The sequence below is a fragment of the Dreissena polymorpha genome, chromosome 3 (assembly GCF_020536995.1).
Source record: "Dreissena polymorpha isolate Duluth1 chromosome 3, UMN_Dpol_1.0, whole genome shotgun sequence".
Taxonomy (NCBI): Eukaryota; Metazoa; Mollusca; class Bivalvia; order Myida; family Dreissenidae; genus Dreissena; species Dreissena polymorpha.
In genome coordinates this window covers 34,148,933-34,166,516 of record NC_068357.1, presented here as the reverse complement: position 1 = coordinate 34,166,516, position 17,584 = coordinate 34,148,933, and the positions used below count along the sequence as shown (strand labels likewise).

General features: G+C 32.7%; 1 protein-coding gene across 1 annotated transcript in view; it reads left to right on the top strand.

Annotated features, from left to right (window-relative positions):
- Positions 1 to 2,705: 2,705 nt before the first annotated feature.
- The window catches only part of LOC127872145 (putative nuclease HARBI1), a 16,996-nt gene continuing 2,117 nt past the window's right edge, over positions 2,706 to 17,584 (top strand). The window contains exons 1-2 of the mRNA XM_052415473.1: positions 2,706 to 2,711; positions 3,066 to 3,487. Coding sequence (XP_052271433.1) covers positions 2,706 to 2,711; positions 3,066 to 3,487 — 428 coding nt within the window. The remainder of the gene's footprint in view (positions 2,712 to 3,065; positions 3,488 to 17,584) is intronic.

Below are 17,584 nucleotides of genomic sequence, written 5' to 3'. Positions count from 1 at the left end.
TCACATGTGCAGCGAGCGTGTAACCACTACACTACGGAATCGCTTGGAAAATCACCTTCTAACTAAGATATTTATAAGTGACTGTAGTGTAACGGTTATCAATAAAGCATTAAACCGTGTAATTGCTGTCGTCTTGTAAAATTGAAGAAAATACTCGTTAACCAAAACTCGAACAGCAAAAGTCTGCGCTATTGTTACAAAAAACCACAAAATAAATATATTTTGATTATGTTTTGTTTTTTATACAAAACCAGAAAATTTCACCGGTTCGAGTATTTGCCGAGTCCCTGTGATCTTTTATTATTGCCCAGTCCCTGTGATCAGTTATTAATTAAAAGAATTAGCTTTGCATTATTGGCAATAAATGTTGTAGTAAATGTAATAGGCACAAATGCAGCACTTATTTACAATAAATTACACAAAAAATCACCACTATGCAAGATATTCTGACAACAAAAATACATACATTGATCCGTAAAATAACTTCTCCTTCCATAAGTGAAAAAAACAACAACGTATTACATACGAGTCGCCGCACTTCGTCTGTGGACTTTGTCACACCTTGTATGTGAGAGCATCGATCAACAACTTTACGTGAAGATTAGTTTTGTTGTGATTTCGAAATTAAGTCGCAGGATAATAAACTTTCGAAAACAAAATAAATTGTACACATCTTTATTGTCGGCCTATTTCAGTCTTCCGAGCTGTTAGCAGTACTTAGAGCTACAGTATTTATCGGCTTAGCTGTTTTTTCACAGCTTTTCATCTAAGATGACCTTTTAGATAATCCAGCTGTGTTAAAGTACCACCAATAACTGACTTTATCTGCAAAAAACGAACTTGTAAAGTTGTGTTAATATATGAAACAAGCGTTTGTGATTCGCTATTCATTGATCAATAAGATCACATAACCGTTATCACTAACAAAATATTTCTGTCATTTAAAGCCTATATGTTTTAAAAGTTAAATTTATAAATACATTTTATTTGTATTAAATGTATTAGAAATAGGACAGGCTTTCTTCTATTTTGTATGTATTTAGACGAAGTATGTAGGTATATATGCTCTGTTCTATAAAAGTCCAGCCATTTTTCAATAATCTGACACTTTTTTAACCGGTGCGTGACTCAAACATTCTGTTCCCGCGTTGTAGGCGAACGCGCTTAACATTAGACTATGTGAAGCATTTTTGAATTGGGAGAGGGGCGTATTTGTAATGCAACTGAAAAACTGGGACAGCGTGGATAGCGAAGAGGACGATGACTCATCATTACATATTGGGTGGTGTATTGGTTTTGAAAACATACTATACACAAGTCTGTTTACAAATGAAAGAAAATCCGACAAACGCCATTACATTTACAAAATGAACAAAAACATATTTCATTTATTTGAAACTGTGTGGCGAAGGTGCGGAAATAGACTTTCTGTTTTTTTAATTTTTTTAACTAATGTTTGCAACGAACCATGAGCAATTTGATACGGTAGTTGATTTAACACATTATGCTTATTATGGTAAATTAAATAACTTTTAAAAATAAAATTGAAAATATTTGCTGCGAGGTACAATTATGTGTCAATATATGTTAGACGACGTCGAAGCAAAGCGTTGCGAATATCTTTAAAAGTTGGGGTGACAAGGGCTAAAACACCCAGCTTCTGTGGAATCAATGCTATTTGTATGGCAATATATAAACAAAAAATGACATTCTTAAATATGATAACCAATTCGCTTACTATAAACGCTCTAGCTATGACATATGCAAATGGCCACACCATAAATGTATTGATATACAAAATTGATTGGAAACTTGTTGTATCCGCTTCACCCTAGTATACGAGATCAACTAGTCTGGGGTGGTATTTCAGTAGCTTCTTATCTTGTGGAAGTTTCCTTAAATAATAAGTTTTCACATAAAATAGCAATTTTTTCCTTAATATTTAATAAATTTCTTAAGTGGTATTCCATAAATTTCTTATATTAAGAAATTCCTTAAAACTGTTCGTTTTTTCCTTAAAATTTAAGAGACAAAATTCTTCCCTTTAACTCGTCCTTAAAGTTAAAAACACGAACGCGCCCATTGTTCATAGACACGTATTTTTATATTAACGAGCTATTTTGGAGAAATTTTCATAAAGAGCGATTTTCTATTGGTAAGTAGCCTCGACAACTCGAGTTTATTTATAGTTAGTCGGTTGTCTTCGCTTGTTAAATCCATACTGTGTTGTGATAATTGCACTTTGTAAAGATATGAAAGTAGTAAACACATTATGGCTTATTGCGAAAATAACGTTTCCAAGCGTTCATTGTTCAGGAAAAATGAAAAAAGCTAAACATTATGTTTATATGTTTTTGTAATGATATTGTTTGCAAATTAAAAAGCCATTTGAATTGCATATTTATTTATCTTCAATGTCAATGAAATTACCCCACCCATTTTGAAATGGTGGTTGATAATTTTAATAATACCCGTTATTGTGACACGCGTTATGTTGTTGTACAAAGATTGGAAGGATTAAACTGCTGTGTATTGAAATTGTGTGATGTGTAATATTACAGAGGGATAATGGATATTAATAAATGAATGCATTCTCTGACAGTGACGTGTTTTATATACAAGTAAGCACTGGCACTTCTGAGAATTGTTAAAAAACTCCATTGGATTTTAATTGAAATCACAGAGCGAAATAGATCCATGTTGAAATGCAGGTAAGTGAATTTTATATTGTATTGTTATTTAATAATAATGTTGTATCGTCCTTTTTGTAGAAAATCATGCAAGTAAGAGAAAAAACAGTTGATCTGCTTACAAATGGTCAACTATTGGAACGATTTAGGTTTGATAGAAATGGGTTGGTGTATCTCGAACAATTACTGGGCCCAAGAATACAGCCAGCAACTCGCCGACATGATAGTCTATCTGCTAAGGAAAAAATCCTTTTGACCTTAAGATTCTTGGCCACCGATGGCATACAGTTGAATGATGCCGACATACACCATGTTTCACAGTCCACCGTTTCTAAAGTAATTAATGAGGTTACACAACATCTTTCATCTCACCAGTTTGTAACCAGATTTATTAAATTTCCAACCACCATTCAAGAGCTAGATGTTCAGGTAGAAAAGTTTCATGGAATTGCCGGATTTCCAAGAGTGGTGGGATTAGTTGATGGAACTCATGTGCAAATAAAGGCGCCATCAGAAGATGAAGCAGTGTATGTAAACCGTAAAGGTTTCCACAGTATGAATGTGCAAATTGTCATTGACGCTTTTGATAAAATCACAAATATTGTTGCACGTTGGCCTGGTAGTGTACATGACAGCAGAATGCTCCAAAACAGTTGTCTACGCCAGATGTTTGCAGATGGGCAAATTCCATTTAGAGGCAAATACCACATTCTGGGCGACAGTGGATATGCCTGTTCAGAATGGCTCCTTACACCATACCTGAATCCACAGCCAGGGAGTCAGATTGCCTACAACAGGTATTCATTTATTAAATAATAATTGTTAATAAAAAAAATGTTTGTCTAAAAATTTAACTTATAATAAAAGTTTATAGCATGAATGACGAACACATTAAAACAATAAAATTTAAGTGTTCTGCAATTTATTGACAACACAATAGTTTATACGTTATAACACATCTGCGCCATGAATAATTTCATATAGAGCAATAAAAAGAAGATGAATTTTCTTAGGAATGTGTAGAGTAAAATTTTAATTAATGAGTGTTTCAATGTGTATATATTAAATCTTATCAAAAGGTTGTTATGATAAAGTATCTTGATGAAATAAAATGTACAGTACCTACCAATAATGTACTGGAGTATAATTAGTTTGTTTTTACATATGTATTGTGCACTGTTTACAAACATATTTTCTTGCATGTAATAATAAATTAATAACCATGTTAAACCGATTTATAGTAACTTGTTTCTTTACATGTGCACAGACAGTTTTTATGACATTCTAGACATACATGAGTAAAGTTATTGAAACTTAGATTTGTTTTCAATTTTATGTTGAAACAGATCATTAAAGATTACACGGGCAAAAGTAGAAAGAGGAATCGGACAACTGAAAAGAAGGTGGGGTGTGTTACATGGTGAAGTAAGAATAAAACCAGAAAGAGTCTGCAGGTAAGAATATATTAAATGAAATAAAATAAATATTGCCTAGCCAAAAGCTATACGAGACAATTTGAAATAAGTTTGGTAACTTAAGTAAAGAAATAAATAATGATCTGACAATTGACACTTGATTTACATCGTTGCAAACTCAGAGCTGATCATCTGCCATCTTCAAAATTAAATATGTGAAATTCAAATATATTCATTCACGCCTACTGGCGGGAAAATTTCCCAACATTTCATTTCATATTAATCAAGGACAAAAACCTTTCTTAAACCTTTCTTTCAAAAAACACACAGTGATCAAGGGTGGTCAAACATCGATCTATATCGAAACCAACAGTCCATATCTCTTTTAATTCATGTGTTTCAAGCGTTTTTTTAAGTGGGCAAAAACGAAAAAAAGTCGAGCGTATACCAAAATCATGCCGTTAAAAAAGAACATTTTCGTTATTTGTGATTTTTGGTCACTTATGATATAAAACCGTTTTGAAAAAAATATTTGTTATTCATCATCATCATCATCATCATCATTTTCTCTAACAGACCGGAACCATTTCCAAGTCAAAAAGGTTGCAAGTACGTATAAGGAAAATTTTCTCGACCCTTGATGGCCATGTTTTTCAATAGTGTGGAACCATTTTTGTATCAGCCCAGATATCATTAGAACATATGTTCCGAGCTTTTAAATGATGACTGAAGTAAACTGTGACTTTTAGACTGTTATCAAGGTTTCAATTCAGCCATAAAATAAAATCTAACCCGCAACCTGATGGCAAGTTTTTTTTAATGGACTGAAACAATTTTCGAACTCGGCTGAGATATCATTTGAACAAATGTTCTGACCAAGTTTCATGAAGATTTCACTTACACGTGACTTTTAGTGTGTTTACAAGCTGTTCCTTTCATTTAACGCAATGACCTTTTTTGCGTCACATAACCCCGTTTCAAGCTCGCATATCAAGTGTTAAATTATCCCCTTTAGATGCTTTGCCACAATTGCTCTCCTGGTTTTATGACTTCACTTCTCCACAATTTCTACTTGGCCTGATGTATGAGCTGCAGCTATGATTACGTGACGAGTAAATCCTTGACTGTTTCTCAAAGTGTCTTCTCGCTTCAGAGAATCTCGTTTACCAAGTTCAAATTCAGATATGTACAACACATTTTACAGACTAGCATAATTTATTTTCGCAGTTATTACACTGGTAAGTCTCTGTTTTAACTTTTGCTTGATAAACTAGAAATATGTCCATAGGACACCGATAACACTGCTGATGTGTGCCATAAATAATGTGAGAAAATTGTAGAAATTATTACAATAAATACAGTTATTAGTAAAAATAATAAAGACGATAAACATACGAAATTAGTTGCTCTAAATATGATTACACATACTGCCAATTATATAGTTTAAAATTACAAAATGAAGATCTGTTGCGCGAATTTATTTCAATTTCCGCCCCCCCCCGAATATATTGTCATGACCCCATATTTGACATTTTAATTAAATAGGTCACGAGTACAAGTTTGTTTTTATGACAATGTTTTATATTTTAACTCTATGTCAAGTGTAATTTCTTATTGCATATAAAACTAAACATCCTATTATCAATATCTACTATGCTTAATTTACCATTTGTTCGGTTCATATCCATGTAAAATCCATTTTGGTGGTCACTACGATCACATATTTGGATAGACGCCATATTTAAAGGAAGTGACTTTTGACCTTTTTGTTGAATTATGGGTAGTGTACATTGACGACCTCTGTCAAACTTGTCAGCAGACGGTTTAATCTGGCATTTTCGCAGTACATTTCTTCATTATGCGGAGGTTTGATTTTTATCAAATAATTAAAGTAATGTGCATTTAAATGTTCTAAACCTTATTATAAAGTTTATTATTATACTTAAAGAAACATTTCCAGTCGTTTGAGTGAAGTTTTTATTGTTTAAACTTTAGGCGGTAACTCTATTTATTTTGAGGTGCTCGGTTACGCTCGGAAGACGCGCTGATGGTGCGCGGTTGAGTTATTGCTCGGATAAATGTTATGACCGCGCAAGGCTCGGACCTGCTCGGAGCCTAAGTATAAAAACTCTGTTAATTTCACAGTCAGATTTTTCTCTGATAAATATTATTTTTAGACATTTTTAATTAAAAGTAAGTTAAAAACATCTTACATATTTTGCATACAATAGAGCTTTGAATAAGATTTAAGGCTAAGGTTTAGGGTTATCTTATCGTACATTTTATTGAGACTGATTGAGAATTGTACATGTGAGTTGAATAATTATATTATTTATGATAAATTGTTGAAGGAATTGATGTTATAATCTTGATGCAAGTTAGTTAATAATAAAAATTTGTTGAACTTTAATAGGTTGTTTATTATAATTATTATTTGAGAGTCATTAAATGACGTAGGCTGTTATCTTCAGTTTATTTTAACAGAGTCCATTTAAGTTAAAAATGTTTAAATACAACTTAATAAAAGAAAGGTTGGTTTGACACCAATATCACATTGCAATAAGGAAAAGAAAAAGAAGAAACGCTCGTCTCGTTACATATTTATGGTGGCAGCTGCGGGGATAAAGTAACATCTTTATTCCAGTGATTGACTTCACACCTCAAAAGAAAATGTCAGATATTGACACAGATCAAGAAAATGAAAATTTCTTCAAAGATGAATTACAGCAAAGGGAAAGAACAACTAGCCATCAAGATGAGAACCAAGTCCATTAAGAACAAGAACCTACTGATCAGGATGATCAATGGTTAAAGGCAGCGTTCGGAAAATTAGTATACATGCAAGGACAAATGGTTGAAACACTCGAAGGAGTGAATACGATGATATCAAGCATTCAAAGGCAAAATGAAAGTACACCTATTGTACAACATAGCAATATTCAACAACAAAATGATCTCCCCTCTCTTCATAGAAACAATAATTTTGCAGGAGAACCTGCCATACAGCACAACATATTACCTAGGTCAAGCATAAGCTGCTCCAATCATAAATGTAATAACAGCACTAAAATCCCACCTTTCAATGGTAAGGATGAATGGAAAGTATGGTTCAACAGGTTTGAAACTATTGCAAATAGACAAGGATGGAATGAAGAAGAAAGCTAGACCATCTTCTACCAAAACTATAAGGATCAGCAGGGGAATTTGTTTTCACACAACTACAAAGAGAGACCTTAGATAATTCTGATGAACTAGTAGGGGAAATTAACAACAGATTTAGAATAATAGAAACTCCCAGAACGTTTGCAGCCAAATTTAGTCAAAGAGACCAGAAAACAAAATGAAACAGCAGAAGACTACGCCGCTGAACTCAAAAGGCTGTTTGATCGAGCGCACAAGCGTCGGGATGGAGCAACAAGAAAAGAAGATTTGGTAAGAAGGTTCCTTGACGGACTGCGAGATGAAGATGTAAGGTGGGAAGTAGAGTATGTGAAAGAGCCCAGGGATATCGATGAGGCAGTTTATCACGTAGTAAACTACATTCAAACTAGAGGCTCAGGATACTCTAAAATCAATAACAGCATATTATTAGATACACAATACCAACCGAAATAAAACAAGAAATACTTAATACAGTTCAAAATAATAAAGATGCGAACCCAACACCTTATGGGAAGTAATTAAAGGAAATATACGTAACCAACAATTAGATACACATCATTTAAACAAAAAGAAACACGCAAACTTGAAACTGAAACCATCAAAATCATTGAAACACTTGAAAAACAATTACATGAAACAAACACAAACGATACCAAAGACATTGAGAATGAAATAACATAAAAAAACAAGTATTAGAAGGAATTTATCATACACAACTCAATGGAATTATATAACGAGCACCTGCACAGCATGTTGAACACAATGAAAAAAATACAAAATACTTCGCAAACATCGAAAACGTAGAATTGAACAAAAAACTGTACACAAATTAGTAGTTAATGGCGAAGATATAACACACAGAACTCAAATACTAGAAGAACAACGTTTATTTTTCGAAACCCTCTATAAACGAAAACATGTTGAAAATAACACCCTCTTTAAAAATAAACATCATGCTTTAAATCAAGAAGAAAAGCAACTGTGCGACGGATTACTTAATGAATATGAATGTGGATTAGCACTTAATGAAACGCAAAATAACAAAAGTCCATAATCTGATGGCATCACAGTCAAATTTTATAAAATATTCTGGAACGATATTAAAACACATTTAATTAATTCACTTAACTATTCATTTAACAACAAAAACCTAACTACGCTACAAAAACAAGGTATAATATCACTTATTCCAAAACCTGGAAAAAACCTAGAATCCTTATCAAACTGGCGCCCGATTAGTCTACTTAACAATGATTATAAAATTGCAACGAAAAGTATATCAAACAGAATCAAACAAGTATTACCATCAGTCATTTCAAGATCTCATTCTGGTTTTATTAAAGGACGATACATCGGTGAAAATGTACGTCTGATAATGCATAAATTATTTCAACCAACCAAACAATTCTGGCCTCATCTTCTTTGCAGACTTTGAAAGGCTTTCGATTTACTAGACCATTCGTTTATGTTCTCTTGCATAGAAAATATGAATTCCGGTGAAAGTCTAATTTAAATGGGTAAAACTATTTTATACCGATATTTACAGTATGATAATTAACAATGGCTTCTTCTCAAACAGTTTTAACATCGAACGGGGGGTACGACAAGGATGTCCACTCTCATCCTCACTATTTATTATATGCATCGGGTATCTATCACACTATATGCAATCAAATAAACATATAAATGTAATATCGCTAGAATCTGACGAAGATATATAACAGTCCCTATTTGCTAACGACGCAACTTATTTTTTAAATCACAGTATTGACGCATTCAATAATCTTATAGAATCGCTTACCCTTTTTGGAATGGCATCGGGTCTTAAACTTAAAAATAGTATATGCACTGTGCTATGAGTAGGTAAATTTAAACAAAGTAATATTCAACTTAAAAAAAGAAATGAAATTCCACTGGACATCAGATGAAGCAACAACGTTAGGAATAACCTTTACAAACAATGAAAATGAAACAGTTCAACAAAGCATACTGCCTCAATACAAACATTAAAAAATTGTTTAAAATCATGGCAGGATCGTAAACTTACACTAATCGGAAAAAATACAGTGTTGAAAACGTTTGCACTCCCTAAATTAATTTATACACTAACAGTTCTCCCAAATCCACCAAATGATATTATTAAAGATATACAATCAGAAATATTTAATTTCATATGGGACGGTAAACCTGATAAAATTAAGCGAACTCAGTTAATTCAATCTGTAGAAAATGGAGGTATCCAATTAACGGACATCGACTCATTCTTGAATGCAATAAAAATGCAGCTGGGTTAAAAGATATCTAGATAATACCAATACCAGTAAATGGAAATTATTATACCAGGAAATCATAAAAAATATGGTGACTCATTACTTTTTGAATTTAACATCAGCAATACCATTTTGCATGAAATTGCAAACGAAAACATATTTCTATCTAATGTTTTATCGGCATGGACTAATGCTACTCATAATCTAGAAACCCAAATCTCCAGTAAAATTATTTTATGGAACAATCAATACATTACTTCAAACAATAAGACTTTGTTCTATAAACATTGGTTTGAAAAAACATTAAATATGTTGACCAATTGTACGATTACAGAATTAAAGACTTCTATTCTTTTGAGAATATATGTTATATATACGGAATATCTTCAGGCAATTTCCTAATGTATTACACATTCATTTAAAGCATACCCATAAATATTAAATCTACAATTAATACAAATAACACACCATGTACTCAAACATCATTCATGGAAAACATACTTGCAAAACAAAACAAAACAAACAAAATATTTTACAAACTACAAATTAAACACCCTGCAGAAAACTCCAAGATTCAAAATAAATGGCAAAGCCTTCTTCGAGAACAAGAATTTAATTGGAAACAAATATTTATCATGCCATATAAAATAACTATAGATAGCACACTGAGAAATTTTCAATATAGATATGTCCATAGAATCATAGCTACAAATAAATACCTTTTAAGTGCAACCTATCCAACACAAATTTATGTGATGTGTGCAGCGAACACATTGAAACAATAGAACACCTTTTCTGGGAGTGCAAACATATTCAAATTCTATGGAACCAGTTAACAACATTTGTAGAGAAACAACAATTAAAATTAAAACTGTCTCTCTTAAATATCAGTTTCGGTGTGAATACTTTTAAAATACCAGAAATTAATAACACTGTGAACCACATTATTATATTAATGAAATATTTTATATTTAGCTTCAAATATAAAAAACAAATACCTATTTTCAACTGTTTATAAACTATTTAAAACTAAAAATCCAAATTGAAAAAAAATAGCCATCAACAACGATAAACTTCATATTTTTGAACAAAAATGGAAACGCATAATCTTTCATAACCCAGACCAGTTGTCTTCTACCGAACTCTACGCAACTCATCTATAGGATTGATTATTACATTTAAAAATAACAGCATACACCACATGGAACCACAGCAAAAAAACAACAGTATATCCTAGCATATCATGTTTAATATGTGTTTGACATTATTACTGTTGTTTTATACCACTTTTGTTCTTGCTTATGCACATATTTACATTGTTTGTTTTATATTGAATAAAAAAAAATGTTATCGGCGGATACGTGAAACTATACTTTAAAAAATTTAAAACCTCATGCATGTTTCATTTTTTTAATCTTTCAAATATTTCAGCAATAAGCAACATGATAAAGATTCGATCGATAACAACAACACTGTGTAGTAACAAAATCTTTCAAATAAAAACTTTTTCGATGATGAACTTCGTCATTTTTATGTGGAACGTATGATATTTACAATGTGACATATGACGAGTTATCATGCGGCTGATTTTTTCGTTCATGGAAAAACTGTTCAAATGTTCATAAACCGGAATTATAAATTTCAGACTGCCTTGTTTATCAAAAGGGTGACATAAGAAGCTTATTCTTGAACATGATTGTTTATCAAATCCAATTTAAGAGTGTCATGTTGGAGACCTACAGTAAGGACATCTTTGCAATTGTCCGGCAAGCATCAGATACGTGACGGTATTGAATGTTTACACGCGAAATTGAGGTTTCAATTATTAACTTACAGTTCTTGATAGAAAAGTGAAGGGTATTCACATTATGTAGAAAGATTATTGTGTGCGTTACTGTGGGTTTTAGAGAAATATCAGGGAATTAAAACTTATAATTCACTGTTTCAATTATTAACTTACAGTTTTGATAGAAAAGTGAAGGGTATTCACATTATGTAGAAAGATTATTGTGTGCGTTACTGTGGGTTTTAGAGAAATATCAGCGAATTAAAACTTATAATTCACTGTTTCAAACAGGGCAGATGAACAGTGAAAATTAATTTAAAATTATCGATATTTTTCACTATAAAACTGTGAAATGGCGTCATGTTCATGACTTTATGACGTCGTTATTTTAGCATAATTAAAAAATAATCATTAGTAAGCATGACATATAAAGACACTGTGTTGGAATTGGTGGAATATCGATTTTAATTCACTCGTGATTAATGATGTTTTTATATGATCACTCGTGAATAAAAATCTATATTCCACCAAATCCAACAAATATCCTGCTTGCAATTGTCTTTTGAAATTAACATTATAACGGTTGTTTGAGGACACCAGAATGCAAGGCGATTTTAAAAACTTTAAACGTCAAAAAGGCTTAAAAAAAGGCGAGAGCATAAACCAAAACAGTGGCCCATAATAAATTTGCGATCCTGAACTTGTAACACTCAGTTTATTTTTTACTTATTATGAAAAAAAATGTTAAAACAAAACAAAACGGAAGTTCGGACTTACTATAAGTTTAGGACTTTGTTTCCAAACATTATAATTTGATTGTTAATATATTGTGTCACATATATATGATTTGAATCGATAGTTTCTGGTCTGCAGCCAAAGTTTTTATTCTATTTTGAGCGTATGTGTATGTTGTGTTATTCTTCCTTGCCATAAACTGACGTGTAGCGAGCATGTAAACATTTGGGCGATGAACATGAAACATGCTGAAAGGTATACACAAAGGCACAAAGACGAATTGATTATACGATTTCAATTGATTTACCTATATTTAATCATAAGCTTATAGTAAATTATTGATTCCAACTCTGCAATATTGCTTAAAACAGCATTAGTTTATAACAAAATGCCGGCAACACAACTCCATTAGCACACGTGTTTACACACTTTTCACAAATAAGATACATCGTGACTTGTTCGAGTGAAAATAATGACTTCTGTGCACCTCCACCTGTGCGTATGTGCGGTCAAATCCATTGTAGCACGGGGTAAAAGTTGTTGTAGATTCGTCTTTTCAAATGTATGTTACCGACATTAGAAATGTATTAGTTGATTATGAAGTTTACTTTTAAACATTAACACATGTTCACACCTCGACAATAAATTTATTTAACACTCTGGTATCGATTATGTATCGCAACAATTGTTAGGAAATAATCACTTATTAGGAAAAACGGGAATAAAAGAATAAAGAAAGCTACATAAATACCTACACTCAATACACTACATTGGGAAATAACACCATACAACCAATTAATGGGATCTGATCTTGACGGGTCCCCTGTTCACAGTCAACAGACGGACTTCGACGCCATTACTTAAGGGTAACACAACGTCTACTGTAACTTTCGTTAAAAGGACATTGGGGTAATGTTTCTGTCCTGATGGTGCTCCTGCAATTTGTCTTGCTGGTTGAAATTTGAAATAAGTGCTACTTACCGGTAATGTCAATAATACTTTTTATTGCACTTATTAAATGTGAAATCATTGCACTCAACTGTATTTGTGTCTTGATGTATCTCAGCAACAGGGCGTGGGTACGATTGAAAGTTAATATTGATAAAACTAAAATAAGTAAATTGAATTGCAAACGTGTTCATCAGCGATTTAAATTTTTTGATTTATTGACATTACAACATGTATTTTCTTGAAAAACTAAATCGGAATATGTTAATTTTACACCTGAGTGTTTTCTGTTTATACGTGTATATACAACCATTTACTAAGTGTAACCAAAAAGTAATGTTTTTTTCAAATGAATCATGAGACTCGGAAAGATTCACCATGATCACAGCTCTAATTTATAAGACAATTCACATGTCACATATAAGGCTAACTTTAAAATAAAATTCTCGACACAGATGTTGTCCGTTGTGTTACTTAAACGACAACCTAATAATGTTCAAAGCACTCATCTATCAAGTATACGGATGTGATACATTAACGTTGTATCTGACATAAGGTAGGTGTCACACAGTGCAAAATAAACTTAAGCGGTTGTTTAAAAAATGAAATCTTTAATGACAGATGTACTCCATACCTTGACATCCTGTTTTTTTTTTCATTTTTATATTCAATATAATACATACGATGTATACATGTATATGATCATACAACAAAGTGATTGTACAAAGTAATAATGTTCAGACATGTTATACAAGATGTGCTAATATATATATTATTTTTTTGGTTTCCTTAAGATTAAAAAATTAATAAAACAACAAAAACTGGGTTAATATGTTTTTTCTTTGGTTGTTTGTGATAGGTGTCTTTTTTTAAAGGAGAAAAGAAAAGAACAACAGAAGAATAGTTATAAAAAATGATGAGTTGTAAAAAGTGGGAAGAAAGCATACTGGACTTGTGTGTTTTTGTTGTTTATTCACAATCATCTTAAAAGATTTAAAAAAATATACAAACATATTTTGAAAGATAAACTAACATTAGAGTGAAATGTATATAAGTGGACAAACATTGTGAGAATTTTATCCGATTCCATTTTTGTTCAAAGATTTGTGATGTGTCATTACTGAGGGCTAATTTCCTGTTTTCATTGAATAAGCAAAGAATTATGTTGACAAAGACGACAGTGAACCATGGAGTGATCCTTAAACACTTCTCCCAGGTGTTAGATCTGGGACATTTGCTTAGTTGGTAGACCGAAGTGAAAGGAGATAATCACCAAAAAGCGCCTTTCGTCAAATATTGTTCACGATGCAAACACGAAATAAATCGCGGTTTATAAAGAGTAACTAAAAAAAAAAGTTCATGGAATATAGTCATAAATGAAACATATCTGTCTGTCTGTCTGTCTGTCTATCAATCTATATATCTATATATCTATCTATCTTGTCTGTCTATCTATCTATCCATCTATCTATCCATCTCATCCTCCATCCATCCATCCATCCATCCATCCATCCATCCATCCATCCATCCATCCATCCATCCATCCATCATCATCCATCCATCCATCCATCCATCCATCCATCCATCCATCATCCATCCATCCATCCATCCATCCATCCATCATCCATCCATCCATCCATCCATCCATCCATCCATCCATCCATCCATCCATCCATCCATCCATCCATCCATCCATCCATCCATCCATCCATCCATCCATCCATCCATCCATCCATCCATCCATCCATCCCATCCATCATCCAGCCATCCATCCACCATCATCCATCCATCATCCATCCATCCATCCTCCATCCATCCATCCATCCATCCATCCATCCATCCATCCATCATCCATCCATCCAGCCATCCATCATCCATCCATCCATCCATCCATCCATCCATCCATCCTCCTCCATCCATCCAGCCATCCATCCATCCATCCATCCATCCATCCTCCTCCATCTCTCTCTCTCTCTCTCTCTCTCTCTCTCTCTCTCTCCTCTCTCTCTCCTCCTCTCCTCTCTCTCCTCTCTCTCTCTCTCTCTCTCTCTCTCTCCTCTCTCTCGACTCTCCTCTCATCTCTCCTCCTCGTCTCTATCTCTCTCTCTCTCTCTCTCTCTTCTCTCTCTCTCTTCTCGTCTCTCTCTCTCTCCTCATACTCTCGCTCCTCTATCTCTATCTCTCTTCTCTCTCTCATCTCTATCTCTCTCTCTTTCTCTCTCTCTATATATATATATATATATATATATATATATATATATATATCTATATATATATATATATATATCTATCTATATATAGAAAAAACCTGTATTTGTGAAAAAAATCACATTTTTTGGTTTCTATAGATTGATAAAGACCGTTCTGTGCTTGTTATTATGATACCAAATTTAAAGATATAGCCCCATTACTTACTGAGAATCTTTTATTTTAGCAACAGAACTGCAGAGGTGTTTTGACGTTAACAACGTTTTCAAGTAAACCGCATTCAGATGTATGTTACATCAAAATCCACAATTATAAACAAGACATGAAATGAAATTTTAAAACACATTTATTTTGTTATATATATATATAATTATCAGGTATCTATTTGTTCTAAAAATAGTTGTGATTCACAATAAACAGTTATCTTATCAAACATGCGGTGCTTAGCAACAAAGTCCACTTATATTTACATCGACCAGCAAACCATACAGTTTAAATATGTGTTTCTAAACCAATCTCTCATATTTTTACAACATATTTAGTTTTTCATAGGAAAAACACACATCATGTTCAAAACAAACACTATCAATTACACCATCAATAATAAACGAACAATGATCAATATATAATAAAAATAATTTCATTGTGTTGAAATGTTACATTTAATTTCCCAAAAGTGCTTTTCCTAAAAATTAAGGGTCGAGTAATCTTTAATAATATCTACTTTTCACACTTAGCTATTTTTTAATAACTATTCTTAGCGTGTTCAAAATTCATTTATCATGCAGCTTATATTGTATGTAGAATTCTTCGTTTGACATGAATTCTATGAAACACGCAGAAGTGAATACAAATATTTCATTTTATATGAAAAAGTGTTATTTAAATGTGTTATAAATAAACCAATGTATTCAAACAGACATTTAAGGATGTTCAAAAAGTACTGAACAATAAGTTTGAAGTTATTTGTCATTCCAACTGTAAATATTGACATAATAATGTGTGTAATATTTAGCCGTATATGCAGGCCTTGAAAAATCCACTCGACCGCTTGCGTATGCGAGTGATGATGACGGTCGGGCGAGTAAGGTTTGTTAAATACTCAACCGACCGGCGAGTGCTGTTTTTCAAGTTGAGAAATATAAATACAGATCCAGAACTCCTGCCACATCGATGCAAATTGCGAACAATTTTTCGAACGAACAAAAAAATAGGTTTAGTACACAAAGAAACTGCACTTTCGTTTTGACATGAAAAATGACTTCACGGGCACAGTAAAAATAATTTTCGAAATCGGCGCGCTCTTTTCGTATGTGTCAGTGCTCTTAGCTAATCGATTAAAGTGAAAACAACCAGTTAAATATATTGGTCATTCCGTGAAGAATGAAATTTCATTGTAATGTAAATATCAATAAAAATAATACATGACTGGAGATTATAATACTTCTTATATTTAATTAAAGATAAACAGAAACAATAATTACTAATAAACAGAATAATTCGTGATCGTAAGCCTTAGCCAAAATTTACCATATTGTAACCATTTGTCAATCAAGCGTGTTTTTCAGTAAAAGTTCGCCGGAAATATTAAAACTCAGCATGAAAAAGGGTTCAGAAAGAAGGGTCATCAAAACAAAAGCGGAAAGTATTGAGAAAAGGAAAAAGGTGCAGAAAACGTAAGGAAAGCAAATAAAATCCATCAGATAATGTTAATTTGTTTGCAGTTTAGTGTCACTATGTTACGTAGGTTAAAAAGGTTCTGTTGATCATAACTATAAATATAGATTAGAAATATATTTTTTGTATGCAGGGCGAGTAGATTAAAGTGAAGGGCGCGTGGATTGTCAGGCCTACTCGCCCTGCAGGGCGAGTGTCTCTTGAAAATTTCTTCAAGGCCTGCGTATATGCCATAGATGCAACAACATAACTACTTGTTATGTTTTCTGGGAAAGGGCAAGCAGCATCCTTGTAAGCATCGCTGAGATATGGCCTGACAACTTTGTACAAGTAGACCTGTCTGTTTCGGCTGAGTCCTTTGGCCTCTACAATCTGCGATTGTTGATATAGAATATGGTCGCCATCCATAGCCACAGTTACCTTGACCTCTGGACATCCGACTCCCTTGCGCATTGTGACCACACCTGGCTCTTCCGTCGTCATGTGGAATTACTGATAGTGTCTGAAAATAAAAATAAATACTATTTTGGCAAACATTTTAATACTTTGTGTAGGACAAAAAAATAGGATGCATTTGCGAATAATATTCACTTGCATTGATAACTATAATTGAAGACAATTCGCATGATTATGTCCGAGTTTTGTTTTTCTTTTGCTTTGTATTGCACTTTAAAACTTAACAATTTTCGTTAA